At 34.0% G+C, this 22,993-nt stretch overlaps 1 protein-coding gene across 1 annotated transcript; it reads right to left on the reverse strand.

Annotated features, from left to right (window-relative positions):
* Positions 1-6: 6 nt before the first annotated feature.
* On the reverse strand, positions 7-22,894 carry LOC117115018 (protein O-linked-mannose beta-1,2-N-acetylglucosaminyltransferase 1-like). Its single transcript, XM_033258650.1, has 22 exons — positions 22,773-22,894; positions 20,907-20,983; positions 20,230-20,367; positions 16,791-16,950; positions 15,967-16,013; positions 15,060-15,110; positions 14,704-14,918; positions 14,169-14,238; positions 12,938-13,139; positions 12,257-12,372; positions 11,108-11,198; positions 10,322-10,515; positions 10,120-10,218; positions 9,425-9,517; positions 8,727-8,803; positions 8,340-8,433; positions 7,513-7,695; positions 6,952-7,015; positions 6,385-6,603; positions 4,194-4,370; positions 3,479-3,604; positions 7-3,236 (listed from the first exon to the last, which is right to left on the reverse strand). The coding sequence occupies exons 2-22, from the start codon at positions 20,938-20,940 to the stop codon at positions 3,137-3,139; spliced, it is 2,550 nt and encodes an 849-aa protein (XP_033114541.1). The 5' UTR covers positions 20,941-20,983; positions 22,773-22,894; the 3' UTR covers positions 7-3,136.
* Positions 22,895-22,993: the final 99 nt, after the last annotated feature.

A 22,993-nucleotide genomic window follows, 5' to 3' on the forward strand; every position in this document is an offset into this window, starting at 1 on the left:
CCCCACAGCTCCCCACCCCTATTTCAAGATACGCAACTACTACAAAAAGTTCATGATGCATTGATTACCCAGCCAAGAGCAGTACACAACATTTCCAAATAAATGTTATGTAGAGAATTCAATACTACCAAGTTTGTCAACATGTAAATTGATTTAGCATACTATCCAAAAGTATTGGACATATCATTCAAGAACTTTACGCAAACTATTCCACAGCGTTGGGGAAACTCTTCTGATTGGAAAGTTTTCCAAGAAAAAAAAAATTATAGAACTTAAAAATATAGAAATGCTACACTATAACAGAAAAGAGAAATCAGTAATGTCTACCCTACTGATTTATTTTTTAGTTCTTCTTAGATTAGTGTAATATGATTACTTGAAAGACATAAAAAAAAATGGAATGTATATAAAAAAATTATATTAATTATATTATTATTAAAAATTATTATATTAAATGGGCAAATCACAGGTATTTTTTCTCTTGATAGTGTGGAAAGAGCTGTATCCTATGATACATTTCATAGGACAAGACCAGTGTCGAATAACATCAACACCAGAACAGCATTAACCTTGTGCTGTGGAGACATGCATATGGGCTACCAAATAAAAAATCACATCAAACAATTATTATAAATTTGGTTACTTATCAAACTTGAATAAATATTATCATCAAAATATGTCATTATTAAACAAATCTTTCAATTAAATATCAAAAACAATCAATCAATTACAGAATTAGCAAAACACATACCATCAATCCTTGATTAAGTGTTATGGCGCTTATAACATTTTTGACGCTTCAGTGCGGTGCTTATTTTATTACAAAAGATATTTGTGTAGCACTTTCTAAGTCCGTTCCCATGTTACATACTATATCTCACGTATCCCATAGTTCAGTAGGCACTACATCATAGCAAATAAACATTTATAAAGATATGCTTGTGTTGTCATTGTGTTACATATTCATTTCAACACTGCATACATTGTATTTTAAACTCTGTTTCTCAAAGTGCAACATGGTAATATGTACTCTTGATTAAGCCCTTATTCAAAACAGAATAATCTTGAATAAATGTTGCAGTGCTTATTCGAGAGCTGCGCTTAGTGAAAACAATCATGTTTGGTGCAGCGCTTATTCGAGAGTGGCGCTTATTTATTTTGAGGATCTACGATAAAAATGTTAATAATTTTATTAAGAACTAATGAACCTTTTTAAATTGTGGCAAAGACAGGCCAAACCAGTCACTCGTCGCAAAAATCGTTTTTAATTATTATTACAGGGTTAAGCGGTGAAATGAGAGCTATAAAATGGTAAAACTATCATTTAAATCTGACATTTCCTTATAAACTTGCAAGGGTTTTAACATGTTTAAAGGACAATAGTTTAGAAATCAGTCTTAAAAGTTTATGGTTGCGGGCATTTCTAAGGCAGAAACCATCTCCACATTCTTAAAAAGTGTTGTTTCAGCATTGAAAATGGGGAAAATTAAAGCATAACATGATGTATAGCTATATAAAGGTCAGTTAAGCGCAATAAAATAGATGACTGGTTTGGTTTGTCTTTGCCACAATCGTCAATCGAAAACAGTTGACCAGTCAGAACAAGGCAAATAATATGGACAACTCCCACAAAGTATATGTACATTTATGCTGTCGATTTGTGGTACTTTAGAAACACTATCTAACGTGAAAAGCGAAGTTGAAAGGTCCATTGCACTTCTTTATAACTCTTACTTCTAATATTTCATTATTAAATCACACTGGCAGATCTCATTGGGATCTGTCTCACAGATCGATCTCACTGACAGACTTTACAAATGTCTCATAGTGATTTCACAGAGAAATCACACAGGTAGATCTCATTGAGATCTCTGTCTCACAGATCGATATCACTGACAGACTTCACAAATGTCTCATAGTGATATCACAGACAATTCACACAAGTAGATCTCACTGAGATCTCTGACTCACAGACAGATCTCTCTGACTCACAGACAGATCTCTCTGACAGACTTTACAAATGTCTCATAGTGACCTCAGACAAATCACAAAGGTAGATCTCATTGAGATCTCTGTCTCAAAGATAGATCTCACTGACAGACTTAACAAATGTCTCATAGTGATCTCACAGACAATCACACAGGTAGATCTCATTGAGATCTCTGTCACACAGATAGATCCCACTGACAGACTTTACAAATGTCTCATAGTGATCTCACAGACAATCACACAGGTAGATCTCATTGAGATCTCTGTCACACAGATAGATCTCACTGACAGACTTAACAAATGTCTCATAGTGATCTCACAGACAATCACACAGGTAGATCTCATTGAGATCTCTGTCACACAGATAGATCTCACTGACAGACTTTACAAATGTCTCATAGTGATCTCACAGACCAATCACACAGGTAGATCTCATTGAGATCTCTGTCTCACAGATAGATCTCACCAACAGATATTATATAGGTTAGATCACACAGAAAATCATACAGGTGGTTAACAGATAGATCCTGGTCTTACAGACATACCTCAATGAGAGACCACACAGATGCATCTCATAGATGGATCTCACAGAAAGATCTCTGTCTTATAGATAAATCTCATTCAAAAATATTGCAGACATCATATGTAGATGTCACAAAGAAATTGTATGGTAGCCTCAAAAATAGGGCTCATAAGTAGATCTCAAAGAGAGGTCATTATCTCACAGTTCTGAATGAGAAATCTCCAAGGTGAGTGTAATATATAGCTTTCATGGAGAAACCTCAAAGCGAGATCTGTCTCACAGATCTCAATAAAAGTACCCATAGATAAGTCTCATAGAGATTAATACAGAGAAATCTCACAAGATCTCAGATATATTTGACAGGCACATCTCACAACAGATCCAAATATTATAAAAGGAATGCATTATACCAACTTCATAAAAAATATATAAAAAAATGCATCAAATACAAAAATAAACTTCCAAGGCACTTGTAGTATTAAAGAACAGTAACGTTGACATGGTTACTGCAAAGTGACAATCACATTATTTACTGCCTGCTAAAAATAACTTCCTGTAGATTTTTGATAGCAGACAATATTTCTCTGTGCTCCATGTTCATGAGACAAATGGTGTTTGCCTCTTTCAGGAGTTTGCTTCAAAAACAGATACTTCTGCTGGTTTCAACTTAAAATATTCTGATGTAGAGCCAACCAAGAGGTATATATTTCTGTCTATTGTAAACCTGAAATAAAATAAAGAAAACTAATGAATACCTGGAAAGATTTATCAAACCTCAACTTCACGGGGAAGGGGGTGGGAATGGTAGATGGAATGGCATCCTTAAGAGATTGACATTTGTAGGGTAAAGCAGTGTTCTTTTTTGTGCACATGTGTATGTGCATTATGCACACACACACACTATATAAGAACAAATGATATCATAATCACAATAAATATTTGGAATCTGAGAAGAGGCAGACGTACCTGACAATTCCATTGTGGATGTTCCTCACCGTTGTATCCCTGTGCACATACAGGTGAAAACATTTGCATAATTTTTTTAGGGCTTTGCCTTCAGAATCAGCTTCATAAAATATGGAAAACACATTCCTTAAATAGAAAAGTCATTAAGCAATTGTAAGTAAAATCGTAATAATATATTCAAAAACACATCACATTAACAATAGCAATAACAGAAGAAATTAAGAGATGTGCGTCTTTGACTACTGCAGTTTTATGCAGTACAGTATGCAATACCAGGTCAGTGCGAGTGAGTTATAGGAGCTGTATCAGTGGTGGTTCCTAACTGGCCCGGGCCCTCGCCCACTACTACATTTTTCACAATAATAACAAAAAATGGAGAAAAAAAAGAAAATTATATTCAAACTTAAGTGTGGGAATGCCATTTCCGGATATCTTAGAGGTGCCATAATCATAAATTTTCTTATTCTCGACCCTTTGTCTGTGATAGTCCGTCTCTGTGCTCCCTATATTCTTGGACCCGCCACTGTCTATAATATATAGGTAGTCCAAGATTTGCAGGTGTTCAGGAGTTGTTTTGATTTACAGTACATAGGTATATTATAAATGATAGGCATGGAAATGGTATTGTTCAGGATTAAGCAAACATATTAAGTGATAACAATAGCAATGATTATACTAATGATATTAATAGTAATTGTAATATATTTATGCTTACTTTGAATCATCATCCTGGCCTATATTCATCATGTTTAAAGTAGTAGTGCCAGTTGTTATACACATCTCCAAAACTCCCTTGTCCACTGGTGAACTCATATGCAATAGGTTTTTCAGCTCCTCTTCATAAGCCGCTTTTACCAATTTCATTGCAAATGTTGGTTCCTGATTAGCATCTCTGCAATGGAGAGAATTTTAAAAAATCAATCAATTAATGTATTTATTAAGCAATTAGTATAGTTGCATATCATACACTAATGGAAATTATCATATGAAGGTTAAACTAATGCATGAAACTGTGCACTAATGAAAAAGTTTTTGGTGTACAGAATGTACAATGAATTGTTTTTATCACAAACTGGCCAGAAGGAATAGTCTGCATATTCTTCCTAGGCAAGATGCAATCATTTTACCTTAAAAAAGCAGGATACAGGGTTCGTACGTTTTTAAACAAGCAAATTTCCAGGACAATTCCAGGAAATTCAAGGTCAAATTTTCCAAATTTTCCAAGGACACAATATATAGCTTAACAGTAAAATATCGATTTTACGACTGATTATAAAACATATATGCAGTACTACTTTTAAATGCATGTTAGTTGAGTGTATATTAAGTTTTATCAAACTCTAATTCGGAGGCGATGGACCTGTCTCTTTTTCTCACGCTCGTGGGAAATTAAGTTTTTCTCACACGTGTAAAAAAGCAAAGGAATTAACACGAGTATGGGGAAGTACCAGTAAAGTAAGGCAGGGGTGATCGCCTACAGTGAAGTAGAATTCTCCCCTCGGCAACATAAACATGTGTGTACAACAATGGTCTTATCTTTGCTTAAACATGAGTTTCTTTTGTGGTACCAGCGCGCCAGAATAACTTGGTTCTTTTGTGGCGCCGCGGGGTGGGTTACCGCCTGTCCAGGGTTGTTGTTCAGCAAACAGCTGTGGCGAAGTTGACATGTATATACAGTAAAACAATATAGCCTTCGATGGTTGTAAGTTGCGGAGACTGCATCTCATTTCATATATATTTAGGAGTTTGTAAATAATAAATGTTGTATTAACGAATGATGTACTATATTATTAATTAATTTAATGGTTATGCTCTATTCTCAACACATCATTATACTAAACCGTATTATTTATTATTATTTGTTACTATTGGGCATAACATTATTATTAATATTTAGGTCTATTATTATTAGACCTTAGTTGTAGGCCTACAACTTTTATAATCTAATCTACAGCAAAATGTTAACGTACGGCACCAACCTACCGGCACTGATCTGCTGCCGACCAGCATTGTTTTTCAATGCTTTTGTAAACTTCAGAAACATAATTAACGAAATATCTTGCCCTGAATTCAAGAACTTCTAACAGTAAATGCCCTTTAAACACCATTCACTAAGAAAATAACTGTAGAAGTAAATGTTCCCATGGTTACTTTAATTGTTAATTAACTGCCTTGCGCTGGATAGGGCCAAAACATGGTCATTCGTGCTGAACAAGTGTGCATGTCTGGAGATTGATGAATTAACCAAAGCGAATTCACGGGGCTGAGCACGTGCGACAAGACCTGTTCAACTGATTGAAAGTTTAGTATTTCAGTACTGTACTGTTTATAACACAGGACAGAAAGCAAATTACACCATAGCAGATGTCAAAAAAGTTAACGATTATGATTATCAATGTCTGAATTAAAATTAAATGCAAACATAATAAATGTACAAGATCTAAAAAAAGCACCGCCTTTACTAAAACATAGGCGAACAACTCCATTCACTGATTCGCACAAGTTTGTCTGAACCAGCCAGTCGGCCATTTTCAGCCATGGCATTCTAAGGACGCGTACGAATCCTGAGGGTAGATTTTTTCAAAGGAGAATGTTACACAAGCTGTTAACATTGGATTAAGCTCACCAACTGTTGTATGCCCATATATAGTCATGATGTGCCTGTATATGGTCATGATGTGATGTCATTATGACCATATATAGGCATGTTTGAACAGGGCTTTAGATTTCACCAAACTGATGAGGTACCATGGTTAGTATGACCAAAAAAATCCAATTTAAACAGGCCTTACGAATTCAGTAAGAAGCTTGAAATTCTTTTTAGTAGTAAAAAAAAAAATCTATTTTTGTGCATTCTTTGAACTCAGGACTGTGCACTGGAATTGCAGGCTACTAACTCCACTTACTTTGTTGCAATTCTATCTTCATGGTATGCCTCTATTTCATGTTTATCCACATAGAAACCGTCCTGCAGCCGCTTGGTGAGTCTGGAGACATCAGGGCAGATCACCTCGCGCCCCTTCATAAGGTCACCTAGGAACCAGCCTTGCCACGTTGGCCGATTGCAACATGGACCCTCTTTATCTCGAATCTCCTTATCCCAAATAGGCCTTTGCAAAACCCAACTAGAAAAAAAAAATTACCAATGATATCTTTGATTTTATCATGAACATTATGTAGAGATTATATAAAAGTAACACTGAATAATGCCCTAACTAGCACTCAAGACTCAAAATTGGTAGATACCTTTCAAGAGTCCTGTGTTATAAAATAGCTCTGTAGATGCTTAGCTATTAGTAAAAATGCATTTTTCTAGATATAATTCCGAAACTGTGCTCTTTGCCTTTGTGCCCTCACCCCAATTTACAAATTCTACTGGCAGCTGACACGTTGCCATCTTTACTATAAACACAATATTGTTAAGTCCAAGAAAGTGTTTATAGTATGTAGTGTGTAATGTGCTATATACTTACACATATCCAATGAACAGTTCTGTTCTATAGAGTAGGCTTGGATCACTGGAAGTGCTGGCGAAGCCTGACATAAAAGAAGACACAAAAATATACATAAAGAAAGCAAGAAGGAGATTGATTCTGATAATGATGATGATGATGATGATAAGGCCAAAAAAAAAATGTTGTGTTGCCCTCTGCGACCGGCCAAAATTTTTCAAAAAATTGGGTCATCATTTTTCTTTTTTAAAATATTTTTTTGAAGTACAAATTTGAGAAATACCACTGCTAAAATTAACATTTATAACATAAAATCTAAAAGAGACATGTACAGTATTTTGATTTAAGGGCAACACAACATTTTTTTTTTGGCCAAATGATGATGATGATGGTAATGATGATGATTGTGATAATGAAAACTACTATGAAGATGGTGATGATGATACAAAAGATAATGATTATGACGATAATGATGATGATAAGATGACAATGGTGATGATGAAGATGATGATGATAATGATTTTGAGAAAAACTATAATGAAACGTCATAAGACAACGTTAAATATGAAAATCAAATCTCACCAAATTCATTCCAAGCTGAAACGGTAAATATCGACTTGTCTTCATCCATTAAGTGAAGTGTCTGAGAGTAGTATCGCAGTAGGTCCGGGCTCACCTCAATACGTTCCTCAATCATAATGAATTTATTTTTATTCTTGAAATAATTCAATGACATTGTAAGACGCATTGTTTTATGCATCATTCCTAGAAGAAAATGAGTATACAGTACTTCGATTCACATACAAAAAAATAAATCGTCAACAAATTTATTTGACATCCAGCAGTCTTCTACATTAATTACAGAATTGATAGTGTACAGTGGCATATTTTGGAGTCTTAAAATGGTTAGGGGAGGGAGGACTATTGGAGGGGGTGTGGCCAAGTGTGAACACCCCTACCCCCTAGATAGACCACTGATAGTATATTCTAGGAATTTGAACACATGACACTTAACCACAAATTCAAAGCTCCATGACAGAGTGATGAACAAGAAAAATGTATAATGTGGATATTGCTTTTGGGATATTTGAATGATGGTGAAAACAAATGGGTTATTAAGGTAGATATGGATGTATATAGCAGAAGAGTACAAATAGTGTGTATAGTATGGTAGCAATAGGTGTACGTATAGGTGTATAAATTGGTGTTTGAATGGGATAAGAATGGGTGTAGTAGAAATGGGTTTGTATATACAATATGAAAAGGTGTATAATACATTAAATATATGGTAGAAGTGAGATAGATGCACATAAGTTGAGCTTTTAATTGTCATTAGTGGCTCTTTGAGGCAACTGTTATTGAACCATACACTATGGCATTAAAAGATCTGTACAACCTTTTTATTTTACCTGCAAAAGTGGTTGCTGTTTTAACATGCTCAATTCTAAAATTATAAAGCTGAACTAAAGAAGTTGACTCTTCAAAACTTTCCTCTATAACAACCTGGAAATTAACAGCAACACATTTTTTAGAAACTACAGTAGCTTACACCAACCCATAAAAAACATGTTCATACAATCACAAAACAATATTTAATAAAAATGATAAAAAAAGATAAATCTGTTTTATTTTTAAGAGTATTTTATAATTGTGAACCAGAAATTGATTTTTGAAGCATGATTTGAAGTGACAAAAAGAGTGTTACAATTAATGACAGCAAATTCTAAAATCTGCCCACTTAATATTCAAAGGCCACTATCTGTGTATCCTTTTAAAAAAAAAAATAATATACTTACCACAACCATCTTATTGTTTAATCCTGGAATCTTAAGAACAGAATCCATTGTTCGCTGGAGGTCAGAGAGATCAGGACCTTTAAATAAAGAAATGTTTATGTCGTGATCCTATACATACAATGAAAAATCGGAGCATGCAACATTGATTAATTGAGTTTCCTTCTAGTACACTTCCATGTTGAGTTCATTTTTTTACCAAGTGTATTATTCATATCTTATTGTACTATAGGTGGTCCTCTTCAATATATTTAATATCACTATAGAACATGTCCGTAGTGGCCATTCGTAGCCTAATTATGCTTTTTGGGATAATTTGGACCTCGGTAGCATGTAGCATTTTTGCTACGTATAATTTCATAAAAACGTAGCATAATGTAGCATAGTTTAGAATTAATGTAGATTTTGTTTCATATAGAAAACTAAGTTGCCATTTCAGAGCATCTAGAGGTATATACCTGTACCTATTCCAGAAAGCCTACTTGGTAAGGGGTCATGGCAGCGAACGTGTAAAATAAACTTTTAGCCAAAAAATGCTGTTTTGAAAGGCATATTTACTGCATACCCCACTGTAAGTACCAAAATATTTTTTAATTCCAGGGCAGTCGTGTATATATCCACTATTTGAGCGCAGCATTCTGTAGCATAATTTTACTCCACCCAATGTCATAATTTAATTTTATTGGCCACGCTGAACATACCTGATACTATGATGATTGGCGTACTGTAAGCTAGGTTACTCTTTAAGGATGCATCATCAAGGGCAACAGGTAGCAATGGAACTTCTAAGTTTTCTGAAATGGAAGAGTTTTAAAAACCAACAGAGTTATTTTGACCAGTTGAATGGTCAAGTGGTTAAGGGTGGGGTGCAATAACCTATAGCCATAATATTAATGCTGATCACGCTTGCCTGTGGTCTGGTGGTTGAACAAATCTATAAACAAGAACTACAAAACGTAGGCCCAGTAAACACAATTGGTTCATGGCAACTATAAGGAACTTAGTATATCTTGCAATACAAGTCAGGGGTTAATCTGGTGTACTGGTCCATTTAGCCCCTGTTGCGGACAGGCAAGAATAGCTGGCACCAGCTAACCAGGTAGCTCAGCCACAAACTTATCCTTAGGGAAGAAGGAAGGTACTTTATGAGCTAGTCCATGCCTTGAGTGCTATGAGACTTCAGTATAAAGTGCTATAAAAATTTAACTACATTACACATTATTAAAATATTATGAAAAAATTATTATTGTCATTATTACTATTAATGTTATAGCAACAAGCATCATTACCATCACCATGGCAACACCACCACCACCAACACTACATAATAGAGTATAGGGAAGGCAAACTATAGGACATTAACTATTAGATTGTAATTGTGGACACCTGTACTCACCTTTACAGAATTCTCCATATCCATCATATTTCTTGCAAAAATCTATTTTTTTCTTACTTACACCAATCACATCATCGGTCTCTGTTTCCACCTTTTTCACTAGAAAACACAAAAATGTTCATAAAAAATAACAAAAAATGAAAACAAAGCAAAAATAATTAAGCAAAAAAAAACCCACTATATTTTTAATGACAATACTCACTCTTAACTGGAATGCATTCATGTATTTCGACCTTTGACCCCCATCCTCCATCATCGACCTCGCCTACAAGTTCATAAGGTGAATTCCCCTGTAACATCTTCTGACCAATGAAAGCCCACGATGAACGGAAGCCGAGAGAATTAATGTGCTTGCTACCGAGTGATCTTACAGCTGCCATTGTGTCAAAACTTAACCTGAGAACACAAAAGGTGATTTTGCAAAAGTCCAAGATTTGGATGGATGGATTTATTTGGTGTAAACAACTAGGATAACCCACGAAAGTCTGAAGATTTATCTCCAGTGGGGTCCTTCTGGTGGTGAATGGGCAGTACACCAAGAGACAATCCCCTATGGTACTCTTTTCTGAAGGGCATACTGTGTTCCTTAACATGCACATAGGACCTACGGCTTAAATAAGGTACGCTTTCATAACATGCCTTTCAGGCCTCCAGTTGAAATACAAGAAGAGCAGTAATGGAATTTGAACCTGGGACCAAAACATCTCCACTGTTCTGTGTACACACAGTGGCTACCACCAGTTTAGTTGACTCGTATAAGCAATTCATTAAATACTGTACATTAATACAATATGTTAAAACAATAAAACATTTTGAACATGGATAAAGATAAAGCAACATGATCAATACTTTATGATTCAATTAGATACAATGCATACATTACAACGTGCATGCATTTAACAAAACAATGTATCATCACACAATAAAAGTAAGTGTGGTAAGTAACAGTGTACAAAAGTTGCCAATGGTATCATTAAAATGAACTTACTTGTTTGTCGCTTCGTCATGAGTTGTTATAATGACAAAATGGTTCTCATCGACACTATTCAACAGTGCAGTTATACTCCGATCATCAGTATCTGAGAGGAAGTAATAACAATAATAATAAATAAATTCTTCTATAGTGCATTCTGCAAAAAAGCCTCAATGTGCTTTACATGAAAAACAAGCAGTTAATAATTTTGACTGAAACTACTGTACTTAAGCTATGAAAATATTTCTGAAATGCATGTGCTCTATTGGTATATGTATCCACAACAGGGCTCCACCCACCGATGTCGAAAACAACATCGCTGTCACACCCAGGTGCACATAGGCACTCAGGCAGGCAGTATGCTGGGCTCTGGTAGCTTCCACCTCGAATAATCCCTTGGCTCTACTATCATGCACTGCAAAAGACAACAACGTTGTCTCGAGTAAGATACAGATGGGGCCCAGTTCTGGACACCTGACAAATAATAGCACATCCATCAGCAATAAAAACCTCCCCATATGAAAAAATAAAAATGGGAAAACATATCATGCTTATTCTGCATTCTTAAATAGAAACGATTTTAGTAGGGTTTTGAAAGACTCAATAGAAACAGCTGATTTGATGTACTGAGCAAGACCATTCCACAATTTTGGGGTGGCATTTGCAAAGGAACGAGTGCCATATTTCATCAATACAATACAACTGAAGAATAAACATAGTTTTATTATCCTTCAGAAAGAACTATTGGCCATCTTACATGTGTCTTGCATGTGATTGCTTATGTGTTGCATGTGTCGCACATGTGTCCTTCATGTGATTGCATGTGTCTTACGTGTAATTGTATTGTGTATACATGTGATTGTATGCATCTTGTACATGACTGCATGTCTTGAATGAGATCATATGAGTCATGTATGTGATTGCCTATGTGTTGCATGTGTTGTGCATGTGATTACATGCATCTTGCATAAGATTGACATGTGAATGCACTTTTGTAAATATTATAAAGATAATATTGATGGTAACCAATGTTAATGATAAAAACATGACAGTGGAACAATTGTTACATTAGTCTTAAACCTATTCTTAATACAATAACATCCAATCAGAATTAAGAATTGGTTTAATTTACTGGTGTAATAATAGCCACTACCTAAAACTTACCAGACTCATAAGTATCAAATACAGTTGATGTCACTACCTTCTTAGTGTCTGGGTTAAAAACTACAACATTAAGTCCACGACCAGCTTTACCCGTTCCACCATCTTTGTAAATATATCTGCAAGAAAAGATTATTTAAGATAATTTAGACTATCATATTAAGAGACCTTTTTATATCTTGTTTAGAGAACCCGTCTGCCAATAATGATGATTTCAAATAAAAATACAATTTTACTTTTGGCTAATAAGCGCACCCACCGTCAAGGGAAAAAAAATTGAAATCTCCAAAAATAAGATATGTATACTTCTTCCTAATTATACAAACTTAAAGCATTTAACCATCCCATAAAATTTAACCAATAAAATTTTATTTTTATTTTCTCCTCCATCTGGATTTTTTGGCAAAACTATTCGCAAGATAAAGGAACAAAATTTTTAATTTCATTTTTTTCTGCCCTCCTCTGATGATTTTTTAAAAATAAGTTTGCGAATCAAGGTATAAAAAAAGTCTAGCTTAATCTCTGGCACGACCACTTCAGGTATCATCATCTCACGATGAGTTGCTAATGCTTTTGATTATCAAAAAGACAGATAAATAATGAACAAATAAACATAAATAAATAAATATGTCAAAGTTGTATCCTAATATAGAACTGTCAAGTCAAGGCCAGTACTTTACTTACGCCTTTCCCTCCACACATATTACTGGGAAATTCTTTGTTTTGCCATCAACCCAACTTGACTGCACGTGCACTGCAATGGTTTGTGGCTGGCAATCTTCTACTCCACATATACCCCCTGATTTTTCTGGCTTTTCCTTTAATTCATTTCCACCCTCTGCTGGCTCATCTTCTATTACTTCAGCTAATTCTGTAGCTTCTGATACTATTAAAATTTAAAGCATTTATTTACATTAAAAATATATAGAAATAAATAAAATACATAATTATATAGGATAACCTCCAAATAAAACCACTTTAGAAACTGGCATTTTCATTTTCTTTGCTCTGTAATTAAATAACGTATAACACTAAAAAATAAAGATAAAGGTAGGAGAATAACTTGCAGCATCATTGTGCTGAATTGCACATGACTACCTAGCAGCCGTAAAGAGGTGCTTCATGGCAGCTACATGTTCACATTATTCCACAACGACAGGGGCTGAAATGAACCATAACATCGGGGTAACCCCCTACTCTTGCGAAAGACTCAATGGTTTCTTTAAAGTGCACATAAGCCAGATGTATACACTGGACCTCCATTTTAAGTATTTATCCGAGAAGACTTGGTTCTACCAACTGATCATAAGCGAGAAGTAGCTGGAACCAGTGCTGGTGTTAAGGTTGTACCTAGCGCGGTGCCCCTGCCTTACCGCTCTTGATAAGAATCAAGAATGAGGATTTGAAAATAAATTAGATGGTTACATTGCATACTATTTGTTTCTTGCTTTATTCAAAATGTTTTGATTTTGGAAGCTGATTTCCACATTAGAAAGCATAGCCTACATGAAGTCATATAATAGTAACTCGATGCCTATTAAAATAAGTAATAAAAATTCGCCATAATTCATCAAATATCCGTGGCTTCCAGGGGGCTTTGCCTTAAATTGGTGGGGTCTTTCGCTAAAGGTATGTATTCATTCTTTTTAAATATTTTCAGCAATAATATTGTTTATTGTTTCAATTTGAGTGGATCCATTTGATTCGAAATAATTTAAATTATTTATGCAAAATTATAAATTACAATTATGCAACAAACACACAATAAGGATAAAAAAACTATTTGGGGAAACATTTTATAAATATTATAGTTTATTATATTAAAATGAATTATATGAATATTATAGTTTATTAATACTATAATGAATTATATAAATATTTTGTTTATTATATTAAATTAAAATCTCAATCTTACATGGTAGTATTGCACATCCTTTCAAAACAACTGTGTCTCCCCAATATTGTGTATTTTGTCGTTTGGTGACCTGGAGTAGAAACATAAAAAGTTATTAAAAAAGTTGAAGGGAAGGGTCTGATTTAAGAAAGACCTAGGTTGAATAATACCCCCTTTACACTGAAAGCAAAATTCCGGACATAACCCGGTATTTAATCTCCCGAGTTAAAATCTCCCGAGTTGTGCTTAGTGTAAACGTCAAAAATCCAACTCGGGTTGCCAAACATAGGATATGCCAAACAGCTTATCCCTTCATAAGATAAACATAAAGATAAGATACACTACATAAACTAAACCTCATTATGTGAATTAGGGAGTGGAGTTGTTTTGGTCCTGAGATCATGATCGTGACAGAGATTTCACCCAGGACCCTAGGATTGGAAGGCAAGCATCTTAACTACCCAGCTTTTCCACTCCACTCCCAAATAATAACTATGGGCTGGAGTATTTATACAGCTTTGGCAAAAAGGAATAAAACTGGAGCTTGTTTGCTAACCTTTTCATAATATCCCTTATGTTTGACTCCTTTCTGTCCAATGAAAGCCCAAGATCCCCTGTAGCCTAACTCTCCAATATATTTACTACCAAAGTCATCTCGCAATATATCTCTAGCGTGATCAGACAATAGTTTTGATGCTTCGTCATAGGTTGTAATAACAAGAACGTGGCCGGTCTTTACACCATCAAGGAACTGGACAAAATGGTCGCTGTCTGTGGAATAATGAAGAACAATTTTTTTGTATATCAAAATATACCTCAAATACTTAATTATTCCATTTATTATTCAAAAAATACTATTTCTTTACTAGTCCTAAAACTGGCAAATAAGAAATTAAAAAAAGCTAAACTTACTTTCAGCCCACAAATCAAAAATATCTTCTGAAATTATTTTTCCATTTTTTTCTGTCAACATAAAGAGAAATGTGTAATAAAATATTCAACAATGAAACAGCATGAGTAGCAATAATGAAATATTATTATGAAGGAACAAAGAAAAAAAATATCAACTGAAAAATTAATGACAGACATTATGACCATTGAATGAAAGGAAATCACGGAAGTGATAAGCATACGCAATGCTACCAAAGACGAAACAGTGTAACAGATGATAATGATAATGAGCTAAATGCAAATCAATTCCAAACAACATTTATTCCCTTCCTTTTTCTTTATAAAATATACAGTAACAACAAAAAAAATATATCATAGCTCAGCAGATTTCCCGTTGATTTATAATCAGGCGGGACTGGGGAGGGACAACTTGATTTCCTGCTTCACAACAAGACATCCATTCGTAGAAGCCTTACTGAGGAAAGCCTACCTACAATGGCCTAGATTGGCAAGAGACCTGCTAACCTTCAGCTTTGAATATAGGAAGATTGAAACAAATTAATACAATGTACACAGCGTTTCTAGGTTAAGATATATATTAAGTGTATGTATTATTATTAATAATAATAGTTTAGGCTATATTATTTGCTCAAAATTAAAATTAAAATCTTTTAGGTAATTATTAATAAGTTATATAAATTTAGTGTATAAATATAAAATGAAGAAATAGAATCGAGGAAGAATAGGAAAAATACTCAGAGCGGCTCAAATTGGTACCGAAAATTATATAATAAATTGAGAAAACAAATAAAAAAGGAAAAGACCTGACAGGAACAAATGATGAGACATATAATGCTAACAATCTTACTTCATTAGAAGTATATTTTTTAAATTATTATTCCAATCTTCTTAAATAAACTTAACTTACCATCAACAATGATAACATTCATTCCTCTACCGACCTTTTGTGATGTGCTGCAATATAGGTAATTTATACTGGATTACAAAAATGTCAGAATCAAATCCTGTTTAGGTAAGACATTTTTATATCTTGTTAAGCAAACCCATCACCCACCAATAATAATTATTTATTTAAGCTTTCTTTAACCAGGGGGTATCCATTCAGTGACAAGCACTGCTTTTCTAGGAAGCCCTGGTACATACAGTGAATATATCCACAAAAAAAAAAAAAAAAAAAAAAAAAAAAAAAATTTTTTTTACAATTATGAAATTCAAAAGTAACTAAAAGTAAATAAAAAACAAGATAGCCTAAAACTGAAAAGAAAGCAGACAAATAAAAACTACCAAACCAAAATAAAAAAGCTACAGTCTTAAACAGATAAAGGCCTCTTTTTTAAACATATTAATAGAAAGAGCATCAAAATTGTTACGAATGTTGTGAGAAAGATTGTTCCAAAGATGAGCTCCTTGTTTTTTTGAAAAAAATTATTTTTGGCCAATTAGTGCATAGCCCCCATCCCCCACGAAAAAAAAGTTATTTTTATTTTTACTACGCCCGCTGCTGCTTCGAAATCTACCAAAATAAGATATGTATATTTCTTCCTAATTACATATATATTTAAAGCATTTACCTATTCCATTACTACACTGTTTACAGTCACCAACAAAATGTTATTTTTTATTTTCTACACTAAACTTTAAATTGCAAACATGCACAGGCCTAGAGTGATTCACCATCATTAAATATAACATACTGAAAAATTATGCAAATTTAGTATTGATTACACTTACGATACTCCATTAAAACACATTGGTGATATGGTTTTTTTATCTTTGGTACCTCCGCTTGAAAGACTGAATGCATATTGACCTTTGACACATGGCTTTTTATTACCACATTTGGCTTCACTTTCATATTCTATTTTTTCTGTTTCTCTCTTCTCTTCCTTCACTAATAAGATAAAAGAATAATAATTTAAAAAAAACGTATGAGTACGTCTATCATACAAAATGTTAGTAGTCTAGTAAATATAATTATATTAAATAAATTATGTTACAAAACAGACATATACAAGGTCCCAGGTTCGACTTCCTGGTGAGTTTATTATTTTTTTCACACTCAAATATTCCTCTTCTTTGCTGTTCAAAATAATTGTTTTTATTGTAATTTGGAGTAATAAATTAAGAGTTGATAAATATTTTAACAAATGCATTGTTGTTCAGAGAGTTTTTGAGGGGCATTTTATTTAAGAAAGGCAATATTCTAGGAAGGTGTTTTTTTTTTTTCTTTTTGGTGTAAAATGGATATGTATACGTACTGTACATTAACACGGTATGTTTATTTCACTGGAAATAAACCAACATTATTGTCCAAAAGCTTATAAATCCCATGATAACAATTTTTAAAATTTATACTAGACCTACTACTAGGTGATATAATGCTGTTGTATCCATTAGTTATGTTCAATCATTGTGTGGAATTTATTCAGGGGAAAAATTTATGCCTCGGGGCATGTACATTATTCTAAATGAGGTTCAGGAGGGGTGTTTACTTAAGTAAGAAATGTATTCAAAGTGGGGCCTTTATTCAAATAAATATGAAAAAAGAATGTGAACCTAAAATTAATATAACATAAAAATTTTGAGGTTGTCCTTTAAAATTTTAATCACCTACAGCTCAACACCTTTTGAGTATATGTTGCCTTTGGCTACGATGATTATATAGGCAGTTATTGATGATACTAATAAAGCAGAACATAAGCCAACAGGTTTCTGCATGAATATATTAATAAACATTGATCTCCAGTTATGAAATCTAATGCATAAAATTGTTAAGAATTTTCCTGTGGGAGTGCAGTTTGAGCATGTTGGTAAGATTTTCAATTTGCAAAAGAATTTTGTGATTAGTAGGATGTGATGCTCCATTACTGTAGGTATTTATGCAGTGTTGTAATTTGCTTTAAATCCTATTTCAGTTGGACTACAATTAATGGTTCTTGCTTTTAGTGTTTAGGCAGGGGTTGACATAAAAATTGGTCGGAGGGCCAACATAAATTTTTGATTTAACACCCAGGGCTGCACCCAAACTTTTATATTAAAAATCAACATCAATTGCTTTATTTAAAAAATCACTCAAAACGCACTTATTAAAACAATAACATGAAGTGCCACTGATAATTACTTCGGTTTTTTAAATGGCGCTATATAAGTTCTTACCTTATTATTATTATTATTATTTCCAGTGTACTTCAAAGAACCTCCAAGCATCGCAGTATTACACCACTTTATTCCCAGTTTTAATATTACTTTTTACAGATGGTCGGTGTCGGGCCGTAAAGAACAAGGTGTTTTCTAGCCAATGTTGCTTAGAAGGGCTGCACACATAGGGTTTTTAATTCATTTTCGCGGGCCACAAAAAAATCGCTGTCTGGGAGAGGCAGTAGAAAGAGTGGACAATGAATACTATGAGTGAGTTTATACAGATACAACAATACCTACTACTCTATTGTCTATTTAAATTACTTTGTTGTACTTCTTTGATTGTTGTAAATAAATATCATTGATAATCTTTTTTTAGTATTCGCTATAATTATAAACAGTGACGGACTGTCAAGGCAAGCAAGGTATGCAGTGCATACCCTGACTAAAACAAATAAAGAAAAATATATATTAGTAAAGTTTCTCCATTTTATTTATCATTTCATAGTCAGAATCTTCTATATAAACCTAAATCTTTCGAGTGGAATGCTACAATTCATTGGGAATAGCAAATATTTTCAATGTTTGGCCGACTTTTTTGTTATCTAGGATAAGTCACATTCGGGCCTATTGCATCATACTCTTAGCTGCTTACAATTTCCGCATGGCTGGTTTCCAATATCAGCCAATCACGTATTCAGTGAGTCAATGGGGGTCGGAGCATACCCTACAACGCTTATTTGTTAAAATACAGGAATAAGAATTCTTTTGAAGAGAAGACAACCATGCTGCTATTAAAAATAACATACATTGTATTTTGACTATAGAACGCAATCTGACTCTGTATAGTAGTAGGCTTACTAACTTTTCCCACTACTAGCAGGCCCTAGCATCAGTGGCGTCTAGGGGCCTTGAAATGGAAGGGAGCTGATGGGGGCAGGGAGGTAAAGTGGGGGATCGGTGATCAGGTGAAGGGGGCTAACTTGCAAAGTTAAGTTAGACATTTAAAATTAAATTCAATTAAAGTTGGTGTCAAAATAAATAAATACTTATCCTTTCGTCAGGAGTCACTGCACCTTGGAATAGCATGCTAGATAGATGATGCATTATAAATGCTGTTTTATTATTTATTATTTCATTACAATCAGCAGCTGTTGTTTTCCAAGCCAAATTAAATTAACTGTTCTATAAGTTTTACTTGTAATTAGGGCACTTGTATGTTTATTGATTTTTGTTTTTCGTTTTACTTTACTGGTTTTTTTAATGGTTGGGAGACAGCAAAAATGATATGGTTTATTAATTTGCTTCCTTCTTTCTCTGCCCCATTAACTTATCCTTGTGTATTAATTGTGATGTTTATGGTATGTTAAGTTCATGTTTTAAAAAAAAATTATATTTTTATTTGAATTGATACTGATAAATAACATTTATCCGTGAAGGTAAATATATCATCTGATGATGAATATTTGAAATTGAGGAACATTAATAAGAACCAGAGTTAGTGAAAATATTCAATTGATATTAAAATAAATATAACAATAGATGTCAATGATGATGCAAACAGTATTTTATTGATTATGGTAGTTATTACAGTTCGGTAGCATTTGTACAGTGTTCAATACAAACACACATATTGACTTTCTTTTAAGAACTCTGCCGATAGCTCCTGTCTAATAAAACAGGAAACAAAACGGAATTAACATGCATGGTTGGTTTAATACCAAAAACAATTATTTATTAATGTTCATTAATTTGGCAGTAGCTCCTTAAAAATACATTAACAAGTAGTAAGCTGATTTAAAGTAAAATAAAAAACCACATTATTCAAAATGCAATTACTTTACTTCTACATAAGTCATAAAAAATATGAATTATGAACTAAGCTTATATATCCATGTAACAGATGAAAAGGTGTTATTTTCATGTTACAGAAAACAGTAGACAATAATACTGAATGTTATGCTTGAGTTAAAAATCATGATTTTAAATTTACAAAGATACCTAAAAATAAAAAAAATTAGAATGTACTTACCTATAATAGAGTCAATTGGTTCCTTGTTTTTAGAAAGCTCATCCGATGAGTTGGTGTCAAAAGGTAACTCCAGCACATATTTATAAATATAGAAAATGCAAAATGCAAAAAGTCCTAGATAAATGGTATTCTGTAAAGCTGTGAATGTAGAAAAGAAAACACTTTTGTTATTTTATTATTAAGAAATTGTCAGAAATGAAGAGCATTACCATATTATTATTATTATTATTATTATTATGTAATGCTTATGTTGTAATTGGTTAGGATGTACTGCATAGTCTCATACTGTACCAAGCAGCAAAATATATGCAGTGGAGTTGAATAGCTTAGTGGTTAAGATTTCAAATTCAAGGGTCCTGGGTCCAATTCCTGTCACGGAACACGGTTTTTTTCTCATGACCAAACTAACTCCACCCCCTAAGCATCATAATAATTGTCTTTGTTTTCCTTGTGAAAAAATCACTTAGGAAAGTGAATAAGTTTGCTGTTTGGCATATTCTTGGCAAAGGGCCTAAAACAATTAAAATAGAGATTAGCCCAGACACAAGTTCTAAAGTGAAAAAGCTGCTTTTTAGGAAAGTGATCATTTGAAAAAAGACTGCAAAAAAGAATGCATGTGTAAAGACCAATTTCAAAACTGGCATCATAACTTTTGTAAAATATACTTTTTGACTTACTAAAATTTCTTTTCAGTCGCCTCAAACTAACCATGGCTGCTGCCTGAATTTATAGACTTCTTCTTTCAGCAATTCACCTGTAAATTATAATATCCAATTACGACAAATAAAAAATAACATAAAATCCTCTAATTATATGAGTGTGATTTGGTATAAGGTAGGCCTATTTTCATTAACCAGATAGCCATGTATTTCTTATTAAAATATATTGTGGCAAAATCTAGAGAACTGCTAAAAAGAAACTCAAATAAAACATTGAAATGCTCATAAAATTTTTGGAATAAATATTTTTCAACCGGTCTTAGAAAATGGGAAAGAAAAGGGGAATAAAAAAAAATATTTATATAAAAACACATCCAACCCATGAAACTGTGCAGGGGCTGCGGATATACTGTAGATCCGACAACCTTATGTAAATTTATGCTAGAACTGGCTTGACCCTAACCCTAAATTTCAGTTATCTTAATGTACTACGGAATGTTGGAAGAGTATCCAGTGTTTTTATGTAGTTTTAGGCTGCGTCTACACACTACTACTACAACTATGATGCTTTTCCACTGTTTGTCGGCATTTTGCGCTAACACCTTCGCACAGTGATCTTCATCGCCTTCTGTCGACTGAGCTTACTATACCACATTTTATGGGTGTGAAAAAGACATATGAAGCCTTGACAACTTCTCCAGACAGGAATACACTACATGACTATGCACACAAGCTACAAAAAGCTTTCAACACGAGATCACGGTTTCTAGTCAAAACGGCAATGACCAAAACGGCAATAAACCAAAACACTTTTTTACCAGAACGGCAATGGACCGAAATTGCATAAAGTCAAAACAGCAATAAACAAAAACTTCCCGGGTCTTAATTAAAAACCACTTGTCAGTCAGTCAAATTCATCCATATTTGGCCAAAATGTTAATTACTTATCTATCTAAATGTATTTTTAATCATTAGAAAAGTATATTCACTGTTCGACTAAAAAAGTGGATTTTATTCAGGTATAAACTTCAGACGTCAGCTACATTGTAAACACACAATGGACGAACGCAAAACAAATGTGTGACTTTCTTTAACCTTTAATCTGCATATTAAGGCCTGACATCATCAATATCCAATCAGAAACGGGTTTTTAAAGATTTTTTTTTTAACCCAACACCATGACAGGCAGTGCAAACCCACTGTGTGAACGCGTGACCAAAACATTGAAGTGTGGCGTCACGGTTTTAACGTACCTAGAGTCTATTACTATTATTAGTAGTACTTGTAGTGAGGCCCCTCGCAGGGTTAATGTAGCCCAACCATTGAGGCACTACGACTTTCGGGTCAGCGCATTTGCATATTACCAATACACGTGCAACACCCGGCATATCCGAGGCTCTCGGGAAGATAGAGCACTTCAAGTCCAGAGCTCGAGGGTCGGGGTTTTTCCAAAATGATTGACTCAGTGTCAAATCTAGTTTTCAGTAAGAACCTTGAAGCCTCCACCACTAAAAGTGGTATATACTGATCAACTCCACCATCGCCCACCTTGTTGATATGTATTATACTATAGCATGGTGTGGAAGTCCTAGAAATTTAGCCTAGACCTCACTGCGGTACAACCCCTCTCTAATTACTAGCCTAGCCTAGGTGACTACTCTATCTCTCTAAATAAAGGCCTAGCCTAGATTAGGCCGCAGGGCGCCTGTCTGTAGCGTCTTTCTTGGCCTAGCCCTAGCTAGGCCACACCACCTCCTATCTACTGTACGTAGCCGCTAGGCCTGGCACTGGTCGGGCTAGACCTAGGCCTAGTTAAACCCTAAAGATTGCCGCTCGAAATAAATCTGTTATTACTATTACGTAAATGAAATAAACTGCATTTACCGGATACTGAAAGCTTAAAAATGATAATATCCTATACCTTCTGCAACAACCCATTCGTGGCAGAATCTCGATACGTTACGTAGAGAGAGAAGCAGCAAAAACGAGAGTACAAACAAATAAAAATAAATAAACGCCCTCTTTTATTATACATAACGTTAGCCGTGCATTACCATAACTTTACATAAATTGCCTTTCAATGACTGGATTTAAGACCACGGCTT

The sequence above is a fragment of the Anneissia japonica genome, unplaced genomic scaffold (genome assembly GCF_011630105.1).
Source record: "Anneissia japonica isolate Jap-2015-1 unplaced genomic scaffold, ASM1163010v1 scaffold24_len2511860_cov200, whole genome shotgun sequence".
In the NCBI taxonomy this organism is placed as follows: domain Eukaryota; kingdom Metazoa; phylum Echinodermata; class Crinoidea; order Comatulida; family Comatulidae; genus Anneissia; species Anneissia japonica.